The 20,799-nt window shown below is 48.6% G+C and overlaps 1 protein-coding gene across 3 annotated transcripts in view; it reads left to right on the forward strand.

Moving 5' to 3' along the window:
• TNRC6A (trinucleotide repeat containing adaptor 6A) overlaps window positions 1-20,799 on the forward strand; it is an 853,894-nt gene that overhangs the window by 669,582 nt on the left and 163,513 nt on the right. For all 3 annotated transcript variants that reach the window (XM_069647380.1, XM_069647382.1, XM_069647381.1), the window contains 2 exons: window positions 15,453-15,560; window positions 15,693-15,914. In XM_069647380.1, the coding sequence (XP_069503481.1) occupies window positions 15,453-15,560; window positions 15,693-15,914 (330 nt within the window). The remainder of the gene's footprint in view (window positions 1-15,452; window positions 15,561-15,692; window positions 15,915-20,799) is intronic.

Here is a 20,799-nt window from a genome sequence, read left to right on the forward strand (position 1 = left end):
GCTATGTGTGCAGCCGTTGTGGAAGTTGCATGTTAGCTGCTTGTTAGCAGTAGGTTTAGCGGTTGGGAAGTCAGGTATATGTGTTCATTCTGGGGGGATGACGTTCAGACTGATTTGTGGCTGCGTTAGGCCTGAGGAGACGCTTAAGCTAGCAGTGTGCTCAGCTGATGTTTAGTAAGGGTGATGGGTAGTATGCGGCAGGCGTTAGTATGGGAACAGCTATACCGAATGTGTCATAGTATCGCTGTGTTCTAGATAAGTGTTGGTGTGTAGGAGAGAGTAAGCATTGTGGTGTGATATGGCGGTTATCAGTTATGCATTTGAGATAGGGCGCTCCAACTGTACCATTCACTCCATCAGTACCGTCCACTCCATTTGTTTTGTCGCCTCCATTTGTTCATTCACTCTACCTGTCCCATCCACTATACCTGTTCCATCTAGTCCATTTGTTCCATCTGTTCCATACACACGATCCGTTCTATCCACTCCCTCCGTTCCGTCCACTCCATCCATTTAGTAGTCCACTCTACTTGTTCCATCACTCTACCCGATTTCCTCCGCTCTGCTTGTCCCATCCACACGACCTGTTCCATCCACATCATTTGTTCCATCTGTTCCGTCCGCTCTGTCTGTTCCGTCCGCTCTGTCTGTTCCGTCCGCTCTGTCTGTTCCGTCCGCTCTGTCTGTTCCGTCCGTTTAGTAGTCTCTGTATGTTTTATTCATGGTGGTCAGCACCTAACACTTGTAGGTAGGGTATGAGAAAGTGTTCGGTAAGATTTTCATAGAAATGATAAATCTTCCTGACCTGTGTCAAACCCAGAATGTTTTGCTTTACTGGTGGATTATTTTTCCTTATGCCTCAGTGAGTGGGAACCTTTTTCCACACTCACAGAATCTTTAACTCTTTATCAGTGTCTTTTTTTTTAAGACTCCATAGTGTACTTTTTATTTTATCCTCTTTGACCACTTTTGGCACTTACTGCCTATTGTTGCTGGGTTGCGCTTGGGGCTTCCCTTTTAACTTTCTCTTGCTATCCTTGTGAGAACTACAGTCCCCAAGAGTAGAAAGGATCTTTGCATCCCTTTAACATTTTATTAGGTGAATCCAGCACCCCCACCTTGTGTAGTGCTGGTGAGATACAATGTATCCCATTTCTCATTCTAAAGGTAGCATTTATGTTACAAGGCTAAACTAATATTTAATGGCTGGTGGCAGTGAACTTTTTTATTAATTTGGTGCACCATTACTGCGGGCTGTTTCCACAGCTCCGGTAAAGGGACCCACCCATGGGTGCTCATTTTATCAAAATGGCCTGTGTCTTTTTTTTCGCCAGTTTAGTGTTCGTTATCCTTTCTTGTTTGTTCCCCCTGACCTCAAGGGCTGGAAAATCATTTGTGTTAACTTTATCTTCTGTGGGAGTCTTGTGGACTCCACGCCCAGGCTCCAATGTCTGTGAAGGCAGGAAGCGAGGGAGGAGTCCAAAACTCGGCAGCCCTTGGTCTTCCTGTCTGCGAGAATCCAGTTCAAACTGGGCAGCTGACTGTCCTGAAGGAGTGCCAACCCCCCAAGTTTGAATGTTGCATGGTTGTTTGATTGGTTGGGTTCCTGCTCAAGTCTGATCCTGGAAGCTGAAAAGGTAGTTAACCACTGGAACTGATACCGAAGAGGATGATGAAGTAAAAACAGCTCAGATGATTTCCAGCGACCAGAGAGCCTGCTGTCTAACCAGACCCTGATGTTACCCTTCCTGGCATTCGACCAAGGGGATCCCGAAACGGACGACCCAGAGCCTGGTGAGACCCACTAGACTCGAAGACCTGCATTTTGAGCCATCCCACGTCGTGCTGCGACATTCCAGGGCTGCAATACACTGGGACCGCGAGCCTTTGTGCGATGCTGATCTTCCGAATTCTGAATCTTGCTAAAACTTTGTGGGCATTCTTCTGGACCTCCAGAGACGTGAATCAAGTCCGAAATGTCCCCTCACCATAGTGCTGGACCTTGCAAACGATAATCTGACTGGCGATATTTTGTCTTCTTCTGTACCCTTGCCTGAAGCCTTCTGTGTTGATCTCTGCTGAAAAAGCCCACCCGGAGTCCTGTCTTCAGTCCTCCTGACTAGGAATGCAGTGCCTGAGTTTTTGGCTACAGATCCTGAAGTCCTCCTGCTGCAAAGTCTTCTTCTGTGCTGAAGTACTGTGCTGTCCTGGGTATTTAGTTACCTTAAGTTTCTTGTGATTCCTGTGTAGTTTTGGGGTGTTTTCTTTGAATGGAAGGCCTCTCGTCCATTTCACACAGGCCCACTGCTGGAATCCTCGTAGGGTGTCTACGCTAAAGTCCCTGGACCCGCAACTAACTCTAAAGTAGTTTGCAAAGGTAGCGGGCGCCCCTCTCTCGACAGAACAAGGCCTGATAACCTGTTCAGTGGTTATTAACCACTTGAGAGTTCGCAGCCACTGCTTTTACTCACTGTGCCTTTCACAGATGGGAAATATCCATTTGCATATCAGTCTTTGTCCTGCCCAGGGGCAGTCCAGCACCGAAATGCAATGGCAATTCCAACCTGAACGAGAGTACCACCAGCAACCCCATACACGTGTTTCACCCTTGTTGGGGATCATCAGTGAGGTGAAGCTGATGCCTCTCTAAGCACAGTGAGAGGGAGACCACGTCTGGTTGCCCCCAGGAGACCTAGGGTTACCAATCCCAGGTTCCTTGAAATTTAGTTTGCAAAGGTAGCGGGCGCCCCTCTCTCGACAGAACAAGGCCTGATAACCTGTTCAGTGGTTATTAACCACTTGAGAGTTCGCAGCCACTGCTTTTACTCACTGTGCCTTTCACAGATGGGAAATATCCATTTGCATATCAGTCTTTGTCCTGCCCAGGGGCAGTCCAGCACCGAAATGCAATGGCAATTCCAACCTGAACGAGAGTACCACCAGCAACCCCATACACGTGTTTCACCCTTGTTGGGGATCATCAGTGAGGTGAAGCTGATGCCTCTCTAAGCACAGTGAGAGGGAGACCACGTCTGGTTGCCCCCAGGAGACCTAGGGTTACCAATCCCAGGTTCCTTGAAATTTAGTTTGCAAAGGTAGCGGGCGCCCCTCTCTCGACAGAACAAGGCCTGATAACCTGTTCAGTGGTTATTAACCACTTGAGAGTTCGCAGCCACTGCTTTTACTCACTGTGCCTTTCACAGATGGGAAATATCCATTTGCATATCAGTCTTTGTCCTGCCCAGGGGCAGTCCAGCACCGAAATGCAATGGCAATTCCAACCTGAACGAGAGTACCACCAGCAACCCCATACACGTGTTTCACCCTTGCTTAGAGAGGCATCAGCTTCACCTCACTGATGATCCCCAACAAGGGTGAAACACGTGTATGGGGTTGCTGGTGGTACTCTCGTTCAGATTGGAGTTGCCATTGTATTTCGGTGCTGGACTGCCCCTGGGCAGGACAAAGACTGATATGCAAATGGATATTTCCCATCTGTGAAAGGCACAGTGAGTAAAAGCAGTGGCTGCGAACTCTCAAGTGGTTAATAACCACTGAACAGGTTATCATGTCTGTTCTTGCGAGAGAGGGGCGCCCGCTACCTTTGTAAATCTATTTTTTAAGGAACCTGGGATTGGTAACCCTAGGTCTCCTGGGGGCAACCAGACGTGGTCTCCCTCTCACTGTGCTTAGAGAGGCATCAGCTTCACCTCACTGATGATCCCCAACAAGGGTGAAACACGTGTATGGGGTTGCTGGTGGTACTCTCGTTCAGATTGGAGTTGCCATTGTATTTCGGTGCTGGACTGCCCCTGGGCAGGACAAAGACTGATATGCAAATGGATATTTCCCATCTGTGAAAGGCACAGTGAGTAAAAGCAGTGGCTGCGAACTCTCAAGTGGTTAATAACCACTGAACAGGTTATCATGTCTGTTCTTGCGAGAGAGGGGCGCCCGCTACCTTTGTAAATCTAACTCTAAAGTAGAATACTTAATTGTTTGAACAGGCTTCCTCTGGAACACTGAATATTGCCTAAAACGGAGCCCTCTCACCCTGCCTACAGCTGGCTCCTAGACCACTAGGGTCCCTCTTCTGCATCTGAAAGAACTCCTGTACTAGAATTGGGAAGGGCTGGATACTTGAAGCGGTCTGCCTTGAAAAGTAAAACCAGTGTTGAAAGGTTTACTTGTAGATGAGTTAGTGGGTAACTTTAAACTTAATTCATTATTACTTACCTTCAATATGTTCTGCCATTCTGAAAAGTTTACATCTATATTTCTCCAGCATGGGGTCTGGCACAGATTCACATGCTCATGAATATTCCCTGTCGTCAGTCTGGGAATCCTCGGTAAAGAAAAAATCAGTTTGTTTAATTTCTGAATTGTCTTTCTCCTAACAACCAATCACCTGTCTCTGGGTCATACTGCCCCCAGCCAATTACTGCCCTCTACCTAATCCCCTCCTCTGGCAGCTTTCTTCAGATTTTTAATGCACGTCCAAGTGTTGGGAGTCCTCGAGCTATAGCTCTCTGGCTTTTACTGTTTTGCCTTTTTTTTTTTTTTTTTTTTTTTTTTAATTTTTTATTATTATTTATTATTTTTTTTATTATATATTTTTTTTCAATTTTTTTTCTTTCTAAGAGTTCTACTCTATTTTTCCAGTCAATCGAGCCTCAAGTTCTATTGACTCATCTTCCTATTAACGGGGACCCGTTTTCGGATTATTCAGCGCCCCTCGAGGATGATTTTTCGTCAAGTTTCTTCTTGGAGGATTCCAGAAGCTTCTTCAAGGCCTACCCCGAGTGGAGATGGCAGAGAAGGAAGACTTCACGGCCCTGTTCAGGATTTGTCCATGATGCGACCTACGGAAGATCTACTTGGACGATGGGCACTCCGTGTGCCTCTACTGCCTGCATTCAGATCAAACGCATGTGGAGGAGGACTGTGCGTTTTACAAGGAGATGGTCCCCTGCACCATGAAGGACCGGCGCAGGCGCCTCACTTAGTGGCTCCAGGCCAAGGCCTCTGCTACGGGCGAGTCCCGGTAGCATGCCTGCCCCAGCCACAAGAAGAAATCTGAGCAGTCTTTTAAGACCTCTGAGGGCGACGGGGCCCAACATAAGGCCAAGCACCGTGGGCACCGGGAGCGCCTTTGCGAAGGGCTCCCCCGCGGAAGAGGAAGTCTGACCACCCGGGTAACCTTCTGGAGAAGCCCCGGATGGACCGGCCAGAGAAGGCCAAGGGGGAGCGGGGCGCTGACGCTCCACCCAGGTGAAGGCCCCTAGCTCGACCAAGGTCGTGCAGGCCCAGATTCACCCGGCGAAGCCTTCAATTGAAGGCGTGGCAGCGTCCCTAGTGAAGGATGTGGGTTTGGGCCCCAAGGTGAGAGTTTCCCTGCCTGCCTGGAGGGAATCATTGTTTCTGCCCATAGAGAAGATACCGGAGAAGGCGATGCCCATCATCTGCCCGAAACAGTCTCCCCTGGTCCAAAAGAGGGGGGAGGGGCACAGTAATCCTGCAGGGCACAGACATCTTTCTACTGTCCAGGCCATTTTGGAGACGAAATTTGTTGAGGCCAAGGCCTATGGGAGGGAGCCCCTACGAGGGAGACCTCGAGACCGACGAGAAGGAGCAGGGCGTTAAGGACTTGGAGAACCCTACACCGCTTTCGAACGAGGATGCCTTTTCCGCCGACGGATGACACTGCGGCACCAGGCCATCAGGCGCCCCCCCCTCCACTGCCTTGTCACCCTTCGCCCACCTCCCCTGCACCGAGGGAGGATGGGGACCTGGACACAGCGGCCACGGGCATGGACGACGACGATGGTGGGTTAGGGGACCTGCCATCTCCGCCGCTGTTAGGCAAAGTTTGTATGCAGTACCCTCTGGGGCCACTACACACAACTAGGACTACAGGTGTAAGCAAAACCAACCTTTGGTATAAGTCTGTACCACACAGTTCTTGATAGTGAGCTGAGCAGCCAGGCTTACCTCAAGAGGGAATGTGAGCTTGTAAGGGTGTTACACAAAGGTCTACAATGAAGTATTCAGATACTTATACTCAAGGTTTCTTGGTAAAACACTTAAGTTATTACACAATCATTTATAAAGCATTCACTAAATGAGGTAACCAATATCACACAAAAATAATACTACAATACTGATTACTAAGCAGTTCAGCTCCCTTGAAGTCGGAGCCAAATAACATTGAAGTAGGAGCAAAAAGGCATAAGTTGATAAAACGAATATTAGTTACTTTAAAACAGTGCAAATAATTTGAGTACACCAGAGGAGTTGAGTCAATGCAATAGGTAGGCCAAGGTTAATGGGCTAGTGTCTTGTATAAGTAAAAACGGTGCTGGTATTTAAAACGGAAAAGTCTTTGCCACGGTTCTTAGAAGTAGTTCACGGAAGAAAGGTTTGTATGTCTGGTCACAAGCTGACTAGGCCTGCAAGTTGCCAAAGCTCCATGAACTTTTGCGGTGAGAGGCAAGTTCTTTTGGTTGGGTTTTCACAGTACCTTATATTGAAGAAAAAGATGCAGCTGAAGACTCTGTTTCCGGAAGTTCCTGCAGATCTCGCTGTTCCTGAGCCTCAGTCGTGGGGACAAGAGGCAGGACGTCGGGGGGGTCTCCTGCACTGCACAGGTACAGATCACAAAGCTGGCAAATTGACAAATCGTCGATTCCGGTTGCTGTTCTTCAAGCACACAAGCTGGTGTCCTTCTCCCTGGTTAATCCTGGCCAGCTCCGAGAATGGTATCCAGGTGGCTTACGAGTTGATTGGTCCTACCAACTCAAAGAAAGAAGTCGTCCTTGAAGGGGCTTCTCTGTATAGATGAACTTGGCGATTCGGACCTGCAGCGGGGCTCCACCGGGCAAACCAATGGTCCAGTAGTTGCAGCAGCTGTCCTCTTCCAGCTCGTCTTTCGTTCCAGTGGTCGACTCTGCCTTCCAGGCCAAGAGACTCGTCTTTTATCCAGTTTTCTCCCTTTCATTCCAGCCTATCTGCCACTCACCCAGCAGGGCGGCTGTCTTTGCCAGACAGTCAACCCGCCAATCATGCCAGAGTGCATTTGGGTCTCCTATGAGACTAAGCACAGGGAGTTTCAGGCACCTCCCTCACTTCCTGGACACCCCAGACACTCAGTCCTGAATCCTGCCAAAGGCCTAGAAACAAAGGGACCAAACCTAGTTTGGCGCGCAGAGACACACTCTAGAAGGACCTTTCCAAACAGAAATGGCGCAAAAAGAAGACCGGGACCTGTATAAACAAATGCGGCTTAGGCGCCATCTTGAAAAACATGGCTCACGTGATTTTTAGCTACCAGTGTTCGCGGTCGGGAAAAATCATGATAGTTTGTTGCAAAACCACTGCCACCAGCCATTTCGATAGGAAAGGGTAGCATTTGACTGATGCATGAGTTTTTAGAGATAAGGGATACTAGGTAACCCCTCCAGCACTCTATTGTAAGATAGTGTGTGCTGGGTCTAGGAATTTAAAAAGACTAGTAAAGTAAATTCAACTTTACCTTCTCTGGGAAAGAGTAGTTTATCCCAGAGAAGGTATTTAAACCTTGGGACAGCCTGAAAAGGCTTTCCTGTGTCGCTGCACTGAGGGTGCTGTGCAACACACATGAAAAGATGATGCCTATGGAGTTGTCTAAAACTCAATAAAAAAAAACTGAAACAAATGCAGAAAACACATTGAAATGAAAAGTTCATCGTCCCAAAGGTCAGCAAAAGAGCTGGGGGTCTCTAAGGTAGAGAGGAATTAGCAAATTTATGAGAATTCTTCCTAACAACCGCCCAGAGCTTCACCGTTCCATGCCGTGATCTCGAGGGCATCGGATCTCTTTCAACTGACTCCAGAGGAAAAAAGGGTTTCCTGTACCAACGCTGCGAGGCAAAGAGGTAGACCATGCTGTCAATCCCTCTGTTGGACGACATCTGGGATGAGGGACTGTCCCTTATGAAGAACTCGGGCCCCGGCGAAGAGGGACCGGTACGAAAATTAATACAGGGTGCCAGACTCTGCACCCAAGTGCTTGAGGTTCCAGCCTTCCCCGGATTCGTCGGTCCCAGCGGCAGCGAAGAAGAAAACGGAAGGGTTGGAGATCCAAATGGGCAACAGCGTTTGTCGCTGTCAGCGAGGATGGTTGAAGGCCACAAACTCATCGCCAGGAGGTGCAATCGAGGGTGTTGGACATGCCCTTCACCAGGGATAATTTGTTCAGAAAGACCGTGGACTAGTCCCTTCAGCCCATCAAGGCGATTACCGAGACGGCTCGTGCCTTGGGCAGGCTTGTACAGCGACCGCCGTCCTTTTGGACTTCCGGAGGGCAAATCCCAAGGTTCCTTCAAGGGCTTCGGCGGAAGCTCATCGTCCTACCGTCAACCGTCCAGCTCTTCGGCCCAGGAGGCCTACAGGGGCTGCAGCAAGTATAGAGGAGGTCGCTGTCATCGCCAAGGCACCGCCTCCGCGGCAAAGCAAGATTGAACCAGCCATCATGTCGGGCCCCCACCCGCGCACCCCGTTGGGAGGCCGGCTGGCGAACTTCGTCAGCGTGTGGAAGTCCATTTTCCACCGACCGTTGGGTGCTGTACGCTCTGGCCCACAGACACACCTTGTAATTCCAACGAAAGTGTCCGCTCATACCACCCATGGCCAGGCAGAAAAATCATGTCTCTCAGCTTCTGCTGGAAGTGCGGGCCATGCTGAAGAAGGGCGCGATAGAACTCGTTCCAAAGAGGCTCCGGAGTTTACTCTCGATACTTCCTCGTCAAGAAGATGGGCGGTTGGAGGCCCATCCTGGACCTCCACCGTCTGAACAAGTACATCAGATCCCAGAAGATTCGAATGGTCACCCTTCAGCACGTGCTAGGACAGCTGGAAGAAGGGCATTTCGTATCGCTGCTGGACTTGGAGGATGCCTACTTTCACATCCCCATTCACAAGGGACACCGCAAGTTTCTGCGCTACGTGGTTCAAGGGCAACATTATCAGTTCAAGGCCCTTCCCTTTGGATTGAAGTTGGCGCTAAGGGTTTTCACCAAGTGCCTGGCTGCCAGTGGCAGCGCGGCTGCGTCTACGAGAGATCCAAGTTTACCCCTACCTGGACGACTGGCTCATCCAAGCGAAATCGAGGGAGATCGCCGTCACACACACACGGCGGAAACCGTCCAGTTGCTGACGGAGCTGGGGTTCTCGGTGGACTATGCGACATCTTGCTTGGTGCCATAGCAAGACGCACTGTTTTTGGGGTCTCGACTCAAAATGGTGTCATGCCTGACGTCTCCGTCGGAGGAGAGGATAGTGGCCCTCCTGGGCAAGGTACAACGGCTGTTGACCCTGAAGATCGCAAGGGTGAGGTACATTAAGTCCCTTCTCGCCATGATGTCGTCATGCATATACCTAATTCGGCTGTGCAGGCTGCGGATGCGGACACTGCAAGAGTTCCTCAGCACCTGTTGGATCCAGGTATTGGGAAGCTTGGAGGACAAGTAGACTAGAATTTCCGTCGAGCGATTATAGTGGTGGGGAGTCCGCGCACATCTGTCGGCTGGCGCAGACTTCCAGACCCCACCTCATCGGGAGACGGTCACGACGGACGCCTCCCTAGAAGGATAGGGCGCGCACACCGGAAGTCTCCACTCGAGGCCTGTGGATGCCAGAGGAGAAGTTGTTGCATATCAATGTACTTTAGCTAAGGGCAGTGTTTTGGGCCAAGTCTTTCTTTCCGTCCCTCAAGGGCAAGGTGATACGGGTCTTCACGGATAATACCACCACAATGTTCTACATCCGGAAGCAGGGGGCCACCAGATCCCCAGCACTCTCCAGAGAGGCGCAGGACCTTTGGCACTGGGCCGTTGCCCAGGGGATGTTCCTCGTCCCGTTTCATCTGGCAGGAGTGAAGCACACCATCACCGATTCCCTCAGCAGGGTGTTGTGCTCTTGCCACGAGTGGGAGCTTTGGCAGGACCAAGTGGATCTTCTGTTCCGACAATACCCACATCGATCTGTTTGTGTTGGCGACAAACATCAAGTGCCGGAGGTTCGCCAGCTGGTTTCCCCATACAGGGAGCATGGGAGACGCATTCTCGTTCCCCTGGGACAGCCTGTTTCTGTATGCGTTCCCTCCGTTGCCGTTACGTCTGCGACTACTCAATCAACTCAGACAGTCCCGTGCTGGATGATCATCGTTGCACCGGCGTGGCGGAGAGAGATATGGTACCCGGACCTTCTGGACTTGTCAGCGTCCCCTCCAGTCAAGCTTCCGGTGGTCGCAGATCATCTCGCCAGAGAAAGAGGCGCGATCCTGCATCACGACCCATGGTCGTTGAACTTGCAGGCCTGACTCCTGCATCGCTAGTTTGGAGGATACGATATCCCAGCGGACTGCAAGGAGGTGCTTGCCAAGGCCAGGGCTTTGTCTACAATGAAATGCTATGGACATAAGTGGAAGAGGTTTGCAGTCTGGTGCCGTGCACAGAAGATCGACCCTCTACGGATGTCGGCTCCAGAAGTGCTGCTGTATTTGCTGTCGCTGGCCAAAGCAGGGCTGGTGCATGCTTCCATCAAGGTTCATCCGGCGGCTATCTCCCGCTGCACCAGAACTCTGGGACGGTCGTTGCTGTGGTCACACTGCCTGGTCAAGGAGTTCATCAAAGGACTTTTCCGTTTGTTCCCGCTGGTGAAGCCTCCGGCCCTGGCGTGGGAGCTCAATGTGGTACTGACTAGGCTCATGAGTCCACCGTTCGAGCCTATGGATTCGGCACCTCTGAAATTCTTATTATGGAAGACAGCGTTTATTGTGGCCATCACCTCCTCACAACGAGTGAGCGAGATCCACGCCATCTCTTGTAAACCACTGTACTTAACATTCCACAAGACGGGGGTGGTGCTACGCCCGCAGCCCTCCTTCATGCCCAAGGTGCCATCAGACTTTCATCTCAACCAGCCCTTTTTCTTCAGCCAGGGTTTTCTTCCCGTCGCCGGCTGAGAGGACTTTGCATTCGCTGGATGTGGCTAGAGGGCTGAAGTTCTATGTGGACCGCACAAAGAGTTTTCGGAAGATGTCACAATTGTTTGTGAACTTTGGCCCTGTGAATCAAGGGAAGGCCCTCTCCAATGCTTCAGTTTCCGCATGGCTCTCTGGCTGCATCACCCATTGTCACCGGTTGGCAAACAGACCGTTTCCTGGCCGTCCGAGAGCCCATTCGACCAGAGCGATAGCTGCAACTACGGCATTCCTGTCTGGTGTGCTGGGCTGCTACGTGGAGGTCGACACACACCTTCACGAGATTCTACTGCATCGACCGGGGTTCGAGGAAGGAGTCCAGAGTCGGCCAAGCTGTGCTGTGCAACCTGTTCTCTTGAAGGTGAGCCTTGTGAGGAGGTAAGAGATGCTTAATGTTGAGATGCTTAATGTTGAGCCTTGCCACCTCCTGTGGATGTGCATGTGTACTGCTATGTATTCTTTATTCAAAGCATGTGAATGCATGCCAGACCCCATGCTGGAGAAGGAACAGGTTACTTACCTGTAACTGTTGTTCTCCAGCATGGGTCTGGCATGGATTCACATGCGAACCCTCCCGCCAACCTCTCTGAGGCTCTTCTCTTGGTCATACTGCCACTTTGCGTGCTACCAAATCTGAAGATGGCTGCTAGTGGAGGGGCTTAGGTAGAGGGCAGTCATTGCCTGGGGGCAGCATGACTTAAGATCTCAGTGATTTGTTGTTAGGAGAAAGACAATGCAGAAATTAAACTGATTTTTTTTTTCTTTTACTGCGGATTCCCAGCCTGACTGGGAATATTCATGAGCATGTGAATCCATGCCAGACCCATGCTGGAGAACAACCGTTACAGGTAAGTAACTTGTTCCTTATTACTGACGTCACTTTATGCGCTGGAAAATGTGTAACATATGAAAGAATTACTCACCTGCTTTTATTCTTTTTTAAGTGAATCCTAACTTGGGATTAATGTTGCTATTAGTTGCTGCTTTTTACAGAATGTTTCAAATATCATTGTGTATTAATAAATACATATATAGCTTTAAGTGTGTAAGTGTTTACTTAGATACCTGTATTTACAGATTTCATTGCACAGCTCTAGAGCTCACATTACCCCTCTTAAAATAAGCCTGGCTGCTCAGTCACACTACCAACTTGTGTAGTACGGCCCTATATTAAAAGGTGGGTTATCTAATACCAAGAGATAGGTCTTCTGTAGTCCCACACCAGTTGGACTGCATCAATTCTTACTGAACAGTCGGCCTTTGCAAAGCATGTGAATCTAAGCAGATACAAGCATCAGAAATACGATCATGGTATATATGCCATATTTCTGTACTTGCCGGTCTAACTGGAATTATTGGTGGTGTTCTGTGTGGACTAATTGTAAACCTAGACCACTCTTGCAGGCCTCCTGAGACTAATCCTCTCTATTACTCTACCTAGGTGTGGTTTGGCCAGATTTCAGTGTCTCCCCGTTTGCCTTAATAGGTCAGTGGATTTTGGAAATTTATGTTAGCAGGTGCTTGTAGACCCCTTGTTATGCAAGATTGTATGCAGTGCCCTTTGGGTGCACTACAATAACCTTGACCTCCTGGCAATAGGGACCCAACCTTTGGTATAAGTCAGAACTACACAGGTTGGTGTGGCTGAGCAGCCAGGCTTATCTTAAGAGTGGTCAATATGAGCAGTAATTTTGTGACAGAGTTTCACAGTAGCAGTTATTCAAATAAGCACTTCCACTCAAGGTTTCTTGATAAAACAATTTATTTCAGTCAGTTATATAAGCCTTCTTCAAAAGGGAGCAAAATATGTAACACTTATAATACACTTCAAAACACACTCTGTTTCTCTAAATCAGATGATGCCCATTGAGAATGGCACACACACTTCCTACACCGTCAGGTGACTTAAATAGCGAGGACACTGTGGACATTAATGTATTACTGGTACATTTAGAGCAATACTGAGTTTGGTGTAAAAGATAGAAGAGAGGAATAAAACAAAGCTTAACAAATAATTCACAAACAGATGTATTTTAAAAACGTTCCAATGTCAAATAAGTTTAACCCTTTCCTGAGGAAAAGATAAAGCACAGAGTCGGAGGTAAGAAGAGTCTCTCAAGGAGCTAGGACTGCCAATGTTAATTGCACAATGTCTAGGGGGGCTGAAGATCTTCTTTGCAGGTAGGTAAAAAGTCGTGCACAATGTTTTTAGAAATGTTTGTAGAAAATAGAACACTTGAAGGGCCACAAGCTGGGAAGCCTGTGAGGTGCAAAGCTATAGGAACTCTGCAAGGTAACCAAGACTGGTCTCAACTGAGAGCACAACAAGAGGTAAGTTCACTTGGACTTTACAGTACCTCTGGTTGGAAGAAATGGTTCCAGCTGGCTTCTGTTCCTGTACAGCTCTGCAGATCCTGTTGTTCCTCAGCCTCAGTCATGGGGACAAGAGGGAGGGCGTCTGGGGACTCCTGCTCTGCAATGGGAAGGTCAGCGGCAGCAATGGGCAAACATCAATTCAGCTGTCCTTCGTGTCTGACAGCAAATAGCAACACCGCAGTTCTCTGATACCACTCTGGATTTTCCTCGCATCTGGGGTCTAGCACTCTGTTGAGGTGGCTCAGGCTTGGTCAGTCCTGCTTCAGGGAAGTCCAGACGATATTTCGGGCACTCAGGTCTGACTTAAAAGCAACGCACACAATCTGTTGTTTCTCTCCCTGGCACTTCGGTTCCAGCAGCAGTGGAACTACAGCCAGCACCTAGAGGATGTTCAGACGGGCTTACTTTGGAGTTGATTGGTCCCACCAACTCGAGGGGAGAAGTCCTTGCCGGGTTTTTCTAGTGGAGGCAAATTCGGAGATTCAGCACAGCAGCAGGGCTTCGCCAGGCAAACTAACTTTCCAGGAGTTGCAGCAGGCGTCTCTTCCAATTTCATCTTTGAATTCCTTGGTCCAGTGGTTGACTCTGCCTTCTTAAGACAAAAAGCCTCACCTTTTATGGAGGTTTCTCCAATTCATTCCTGCCTAGCTGTCAATCACACAGCAGGGTGGCTGTCCTTGCCGGACTGTCATCCAGCCAATTACCTTTGGGGCCATTTCTGTAACCAAGGGGATTAAGCACAGGGAGTTTCAGGCACCTCCCTTACTTCCTGCCCCTGCCAGAAATATTGGAGCCAGAAGCAGGCTTCACTCGTGAATCCCGCCAAAGACAAAACAAACAAAGGGACCAAACCTGGTTTGGCTTGCAGAGTAAATCTCAAGAAGGACCTTTCCAACAAGAAATGGCGAAAAAAGAAGACCGGGACCATTTTGACGAAATGGGCACCCATGGGTGCCTTACTGTGGCTGTGAACGCAGCCTGCGGTAAACACACACAATGGTAGTAAAAAGTAAACCACTGCCACCAGCCATTAATTGTAGAAAGGGTAACATAAAAATGTTACATGAGAAACTAGGCAAAGGGGATACTAAGCAACCCCTCCAGCACCCTATGGTAAGATAGTGTGTGCTGGCTCTAGAAAGTTACAAAATGTAAGTAAAGAATTTCACTTCACTGCTCTTGGAAACAGTAGTTTCACTGAGAGATGGTATTTAAACCTTTGGGAAATCTGAGGCTTCCCTGTGCCACTGCACTGAAGGTGATGTGCGTCACAATGCAAAGATGATGCCTATGGAGTTTCAGACTCCAAAGCCAGAAAGAAACAAAGAAAACACATAGAACTAAAAGTACAAAGTTCAGCAAAAGCGCTGGGGGTCTCTAAAATGGGAGGAATTTAGCACCAAACTGAAAATTCTCCCTAACTCCCCTTGTTGCCAAATTGCCCACCCTCCCCCATTGTTAGCCACCCTCAACCCCCCAAACCCCGCGATCCCTGACACCCCCAGCTCCCCAATCTCCTTTGTATTTCTGCTTCCCTCTCTGTCCTTAACCCTGTGAACTGTAAAGCGCTCTGTTGCTTCCCGAAGCTAGGTGGCGCTCGATAAATATACTAAGTTCACAATTTTCTTCCCACCTCCTGTGATTTTTAATTTTTGTGGAACCTATTTTGATATTAATTTTGGCTTTCTTGTTTCCTTGACCATTTGAACGAGGAAATCTAGTAAACTGGCAATGGCATGGATGCCATTTTCAGTTGCTCAGTCTACACCGCTCCAGTGACCCTCTGGTGCCACCTGATTTCCTTTCTTGGCTAATGCAAGCCTTTAAAGATATTTCCTAGTTCCAGTGAATCTGTAGAAAGCTAGAGTAACCATCAGGAAACATTTTACTTAATGTACGTAACCCGTATATATAATCATTGGGTTTGGTTTTGTGTGGATCAAATCAATGGGTTTGGTTTTGCGTGGGTTGTATGGGTGGGACTTGTGATCTATGAATTGTGTAATTCAATGTGAGGATATGCAAATAACAGAGCAAAACATTGATTTTTCTCAAGGGTCCTCCTCATCTATGAACACCACGCTGCCTTCAAATAGTGCCTGGTCCTCCATTCGTGCCTCCAGCTACAGTGTCTCCCATAGCAGTACCGCACAGAGCACTGCAGGTATGACGTAGTCTCCTACACTGCAAAAAATATATTGTATTTAATCCACCAAGTCACCCTTTTTGTCTTGTGTTTAAATGTTATGTGGAATGATGACTATTGAATTGCTTTTTATTTTTGTTCTTTCATTAGTGAGAAACAGTGATCCGAAATCCACATGGCCTCCTGGTCCAGTCACAAACACCTCTCTGGCTCATGAGCTGTGGAAAGTTCCTTTACAGCCTAAGAATCTTACTGCTCCACCTCGTCCTCCTCCAGGACTTTCAGGCCAGAAGCCACCCATGTCCACTTGGGAAAATAACGCTCTGCGTCTCGGCGGCGGGTGGAGTAACTCTGATGCCAGATACACCCCAGGTAACTTCATCCTGTCCTTAACCTGGTGAATCATGTTTCACTCATTTGCTCATTTTGCCACGCATTACATTTTTCCTGCAATTCATCTGCTCACAACTCCCATGCTAATATACTATTCGCCTATTTGCATGTTATTCCCATTACTAATGTTGAATGCATCTGCCTGAACCACACTAAGCTGGCCACTCTGCTTTCGAAATGCCTTTGTCGTCTTATAGATTTACCTGCGCCACTGATCTTTCCGAATGCCCGCCTGCCTGTGTTACATAAAGATCCTCTTATTCTGTTATTGCAGAAGATTCTCATGTCCTTTCTGTATTTGTTCCTCTGGTAGATATTGCTCTACAGCACTGCCCCTTCCATTTCTATGGACCCCCAAACATTTTGTTTTAATTATGCAGTTCAGTGAAACCTTAAGCTTCACGACACTGGCGTTTGCTCATTTGTCATGAGGAAACAGACATGTCCTTCAGGCTGTAAGTACTGGGAAACCTTGTTTCCCTCAGTCGTGTTACTTTGTTACTACTTTTGGTAACTTGTTGAAACTTTTGGTAAATTTTCATCTTTGTACAATGCATCTTGCAATGCAGTACAGTGGGGTACACTTTTTGTTTTGCTCTAGACTAACACTCAGGATGTTTGGTTACTCTAGTGTGCTAAAGGGAGAAGCTGGTAGCAGCAGTTCCTTTTTCCTATTTTTATGTGTAATTTAATTTAGCCTTGTAGCCTAACTGTGGCTAGTGGTCAAACGTGGCCATGCCTTAAGGTTTTTCGCTTGTCCTTTGGCCATCTTGTCTTTAACCCTTCTTCCTTGCCTGTGAGGCCTGGAAAATCCTTATATGGACTTCCACTGCCTGACCTTTGATGGGCTACTGGAGGGCTATGCACGTTTGCTGCCAGGAAGTGGGTTGGAACTGTTTGGTCCCAATCCAAAAACTGGTTTCAGTGTGTCTGAGTGTTATGCACGAGTTTTGCCGCCAGTGGTCCGGATTGGTCCACTGCTGGGGTGTGTGTGGGCCAGATCTGTCTTTGGCTAGTGCGAATTTCAGCTCTTACCTGGCTTTTGGGATAAGAAGAGGACCCCTGCATCCCGCTGCAAGACCCGCAAGGAGACCGTAGACCCGTTGGAAGGAGGCCTGGCGACCAACTTCTGCTGCTGTCCTGTTAGAGACCTATCTTGTGGAAGATCTCCTGCAATCCTGCGGAGGAGCTGCAAGGCTTGAAGTGGGGGGAACATCCATTCTCAATGTCTCCTTGGAGTCCTAATAAAAAGAGCCTTCAGAAGTGCCCCTGGACCGCCAAGTGGCTGACCAACTCAAGAGTTTGGGCTGCCTTGCTGCAGACGTTACCATTCCGAGTTGAGGCCTGGAACTTGGACGATCTTGCGCTTGTGCCATGCCTTGGACGATCATACGACTTGCCTCTGTAAAATTTCGTGGTCCTAGCATCAAGCCGACCAGAGATAGGAGGCAAAATCTGACCGTGGCAAGTGGATCCCTTTGCCCGTCGTCTGAAACTGCTCACCTGCATGTAGTCCTGTCCTGAGAGGGGCACTGCATCGAGCCCTGGGCATCAAGGGCTGAGGCTGACGGCAGGAAAAGCAACCTTGGTCCCTCCTCAGCAGACCTAAGTCCTACGAAGAATTTAAGCATGGGGTGAGTTGTAGCGATACTTACCTGAACCCCTTACTCCCTCTTAAAAGTTTTGATAACTTTTGTAATAGATTGGCTTTGCCATTGCTTAGTGACGCAAGCACTCCAAACGTTGGGGACACGCTTGTTAGATTAACCTGTCCTCTAACACTTGGAACTGTTCATTGGACACCAGAGACCCTACCTTCGTTTTATCCAGCTTCACAAAACTGTATGGAAATTTGCTGAATACATTTATAGTCAACCCCCAAAAAGGAAGGTACAGATTAGCATAAGCTTTACAGGTCGACCGAAATACAAGCCTAGCTTCAGAAGTTCATCCCCAAGATGCATGGGGCCTTGTCCCTAAAAGTTCAGCAAATTTCCATACAGTTTCTGATTGTATTATATGTATCTTAGTGTTGTGTGATATTACCTGTAAGTAGTCATTTTTCACTGTTATTTGGCCAGAAGTAAAAAAGTATTGTTATACCAATTTGTCTAAGGGTGTTCCTTGACTGTTTCACTGTGTGCTCATTATAGACCCCTTGCAAGCTCACCACCTATTGAGACATAGCCTAGACCACTCGCCTTGCTACCTTGAACAGGTTTGGCTACAGCTCACAGAGTTGTTATCCCTGCCACAATACCAGGTTGGCTTTCTATGCCTCTTTCCATTAGGCCACAGTATGGAAATCAGTCCTAACAGAATGTTGTGTTATTCGGTATGTTATTTGGCATTTATATAGCACTCTATATATCATTGCTATGACCTCAAAGCGGTGGTAGGTTGAACCACCTCGGAGACCGTAGTCCAGGTCAGTTGAGGGAGTAGGGTGTTGAAGAGTGCTTCGGTGCACGATGGTAGCTGAATCCTAGCATTAGGTGTGGGGTATTCATATCGGCTCTGCCAGGAACAGAAGTCTTCAGCTGCATCTTTTTCTTCATTGTAAGGTACTGTAAAAACCTGACTGAGAGAACTTAACTCTCACTGCGAAAGTGCTTGGAACTTTTGCAACTTGCAGGCCTAGTCAGCTTGTGACCCAACATATGAATCTTTCTTTTACAAACTACTTCTGAGAACTTTGGCAAAGACTTTTCCGTTTAACTAACAGAACTGATTTATCCTATACAAGACTTTAGTCATTGACTTTGGCCTAACCTATTGTATTGGATTGGCTTCTCTGATGAACTCGACCTATTTGCACTATCTAAAAGTAACTGTAATATTCATTTTATTAACCTATGCCTTTTTGCTCCTCCTAGTAGTTTAAATGCCTCAGATCTGTACCGTGTAAAGTACTGAAGTATATTGTTGTGTGATCTAGATTGCCTCCTTCTAGTGATTGTTTTATAACTGACTGTTGAATAAATAAGTGTTTCACCAAGAAACCTTGAGTATGACTTTATTCGAATACTTGCGATTGTAGACCTCGGTGTAGCACCCTTACAGCTCACATTCCCTCTTGAGATAAGCCTGGCTGCTCAGCTCCGCTACCAAAAACTGTGTAGTACAGACTTATACCAAAGGTTGGTTTTGCTTACGCCTGTAGTCATAGTTGTGTGTAGTGGTCCCAAAGGGTACTGCATACAAACTCTGCCTAACAAGGACAAATGAGGGAGTGGAACAAAACCAGCGACCATCGCACTAGGCCCTATGACACCTCAGGCAGTGCCGGGTGGGGCCATTTTAACCATCATACTTGGTCCAGGGACAATTCCGATAGAGCAAGTGCAGAGAAAAAGTAAGGGGGGGGAGAAGCAAAGAGGGGATGGGAGAGGCGAACAGAGAATATAACAGTGGAACGAGCAGAGAAGCAGAGGGGTGAGCGAATACAGTTGCAGAGGTCCGTTAAAGCACATAATGTTGTAAGAGAACAGAAAATGTAGGCGAGGATTCACAGTGGCGATAGGCTCAGCATGATTCAGGGCCAACCTCAGTGTGGGATGCAGGGGAGGTCCAGCATGAGAGTAGAGGGGGTGAGGCACCACGACTCAATGTGTCCAAAACTCTAAACCAAGTATTGGCAAAAGGTTATTGATGGTGCACCCTTCGTGAATCAAGACAATTCCTGCAATTAATGTGACGGGGGAATGGAAGAAAGGGATAAGAGGGTGGGGGGAGAGAAGAGATCAGGGAAAGCAGGGGGACATAAGGGGGGCCAGAAAGGTGGGGGGCACACAGCAACATCACAGGGGACTAGAGGAGGCTGGGGGCAAACAGCAAAATCACGGGGGACCAGAGGGGGCTGGGGGCACACAACATCATTGGGGTCTGGGGGGGACACGGCGACATCAGGGACTAGGGGGTCCACAGCGACATCACAGGGGACCAGAGGGGGTGGAGGGCACATAGCTATATCACTGGGACCGGAGGGGGCTGGGAGGCACACAGCGATATCACGGGGAAGCAGGGGGGAGGGGCTGGGGGGGCACACAGCAACATCAGGGGACCAGGGGGTACACAGCAAGATCACGAGGGACCAGAGGGGTGGGGGCGCATAGCGAGATCACGGGGAACCAGAGTGGGCTGTGGACACACAGCAATATCACGGACGACCAGAGGGCGCTGGGTGGCACACAGCGACATCACGGACGACCAGAGGGGGCTGGGTGGCACACAGTGACATCACGGATGACCAGAGGGGGCTGGGTGGCACACTGTGACATCACGGACGACCAGAGGGGGCTGGGTGGCACACAGCGACATCACTGTGGACCAGAGGGGGCTGGGTGGCACACAGCAACAACACTGTGGACCGAAAGGGACTGGGGGCATACATCGACATCACGGGGGACCAGAGAGGGCTGGGGCCACACAATGACAACACAGGGGACCAGAGGTGCAGGGGGGTACATAGCGACATCACAGGGGACCAGAAGATTTTGGGGGTACATAGCAACATCACGGGGGCGCGAAGGGTACCTGAACCAGACAGGGAGCAGACAGAGGCCTTTGTTGTGGGCCTTGTTTGGTGAAAAGGCAGCAAGGATACTGCCAAGGATATGCGAATCCAAACAAAACAGAGGACGTAGAGGGCTTCATTTCAGCCAATTATTTTTTCACACCATAAATGTGTACCCTAACACTAGCCCTAAATAGAAGAACACCCTCGCCCTGTGTGGTGAACAAACCCTAGGTAGCGCTGTGGCATTGCCCATCTAACAGAGATGGGTAAGAGGGAACTCGCCCTAACTACAATGAATGTATCACTTAAGAGAGATGATTAGTTATTGCATTTAGCTGAGAAGCA

The sequence above is a fragment of the Ambystoma mexicanum genome, chromosome 2q (genome assembly GCF_040938575.1).
Source record: "Ambystoma mexicanum isolate Mex_15411 chromosome 2q, UKY_AmexF1_1, whole genome shotgun sequence".
Lineage (NCBI taxonomy): Eukaryota > Metazoa > Chordata > Amphibia > Caudata > Ambystomatidae > Ambystoma > Ambystoma mexicanum.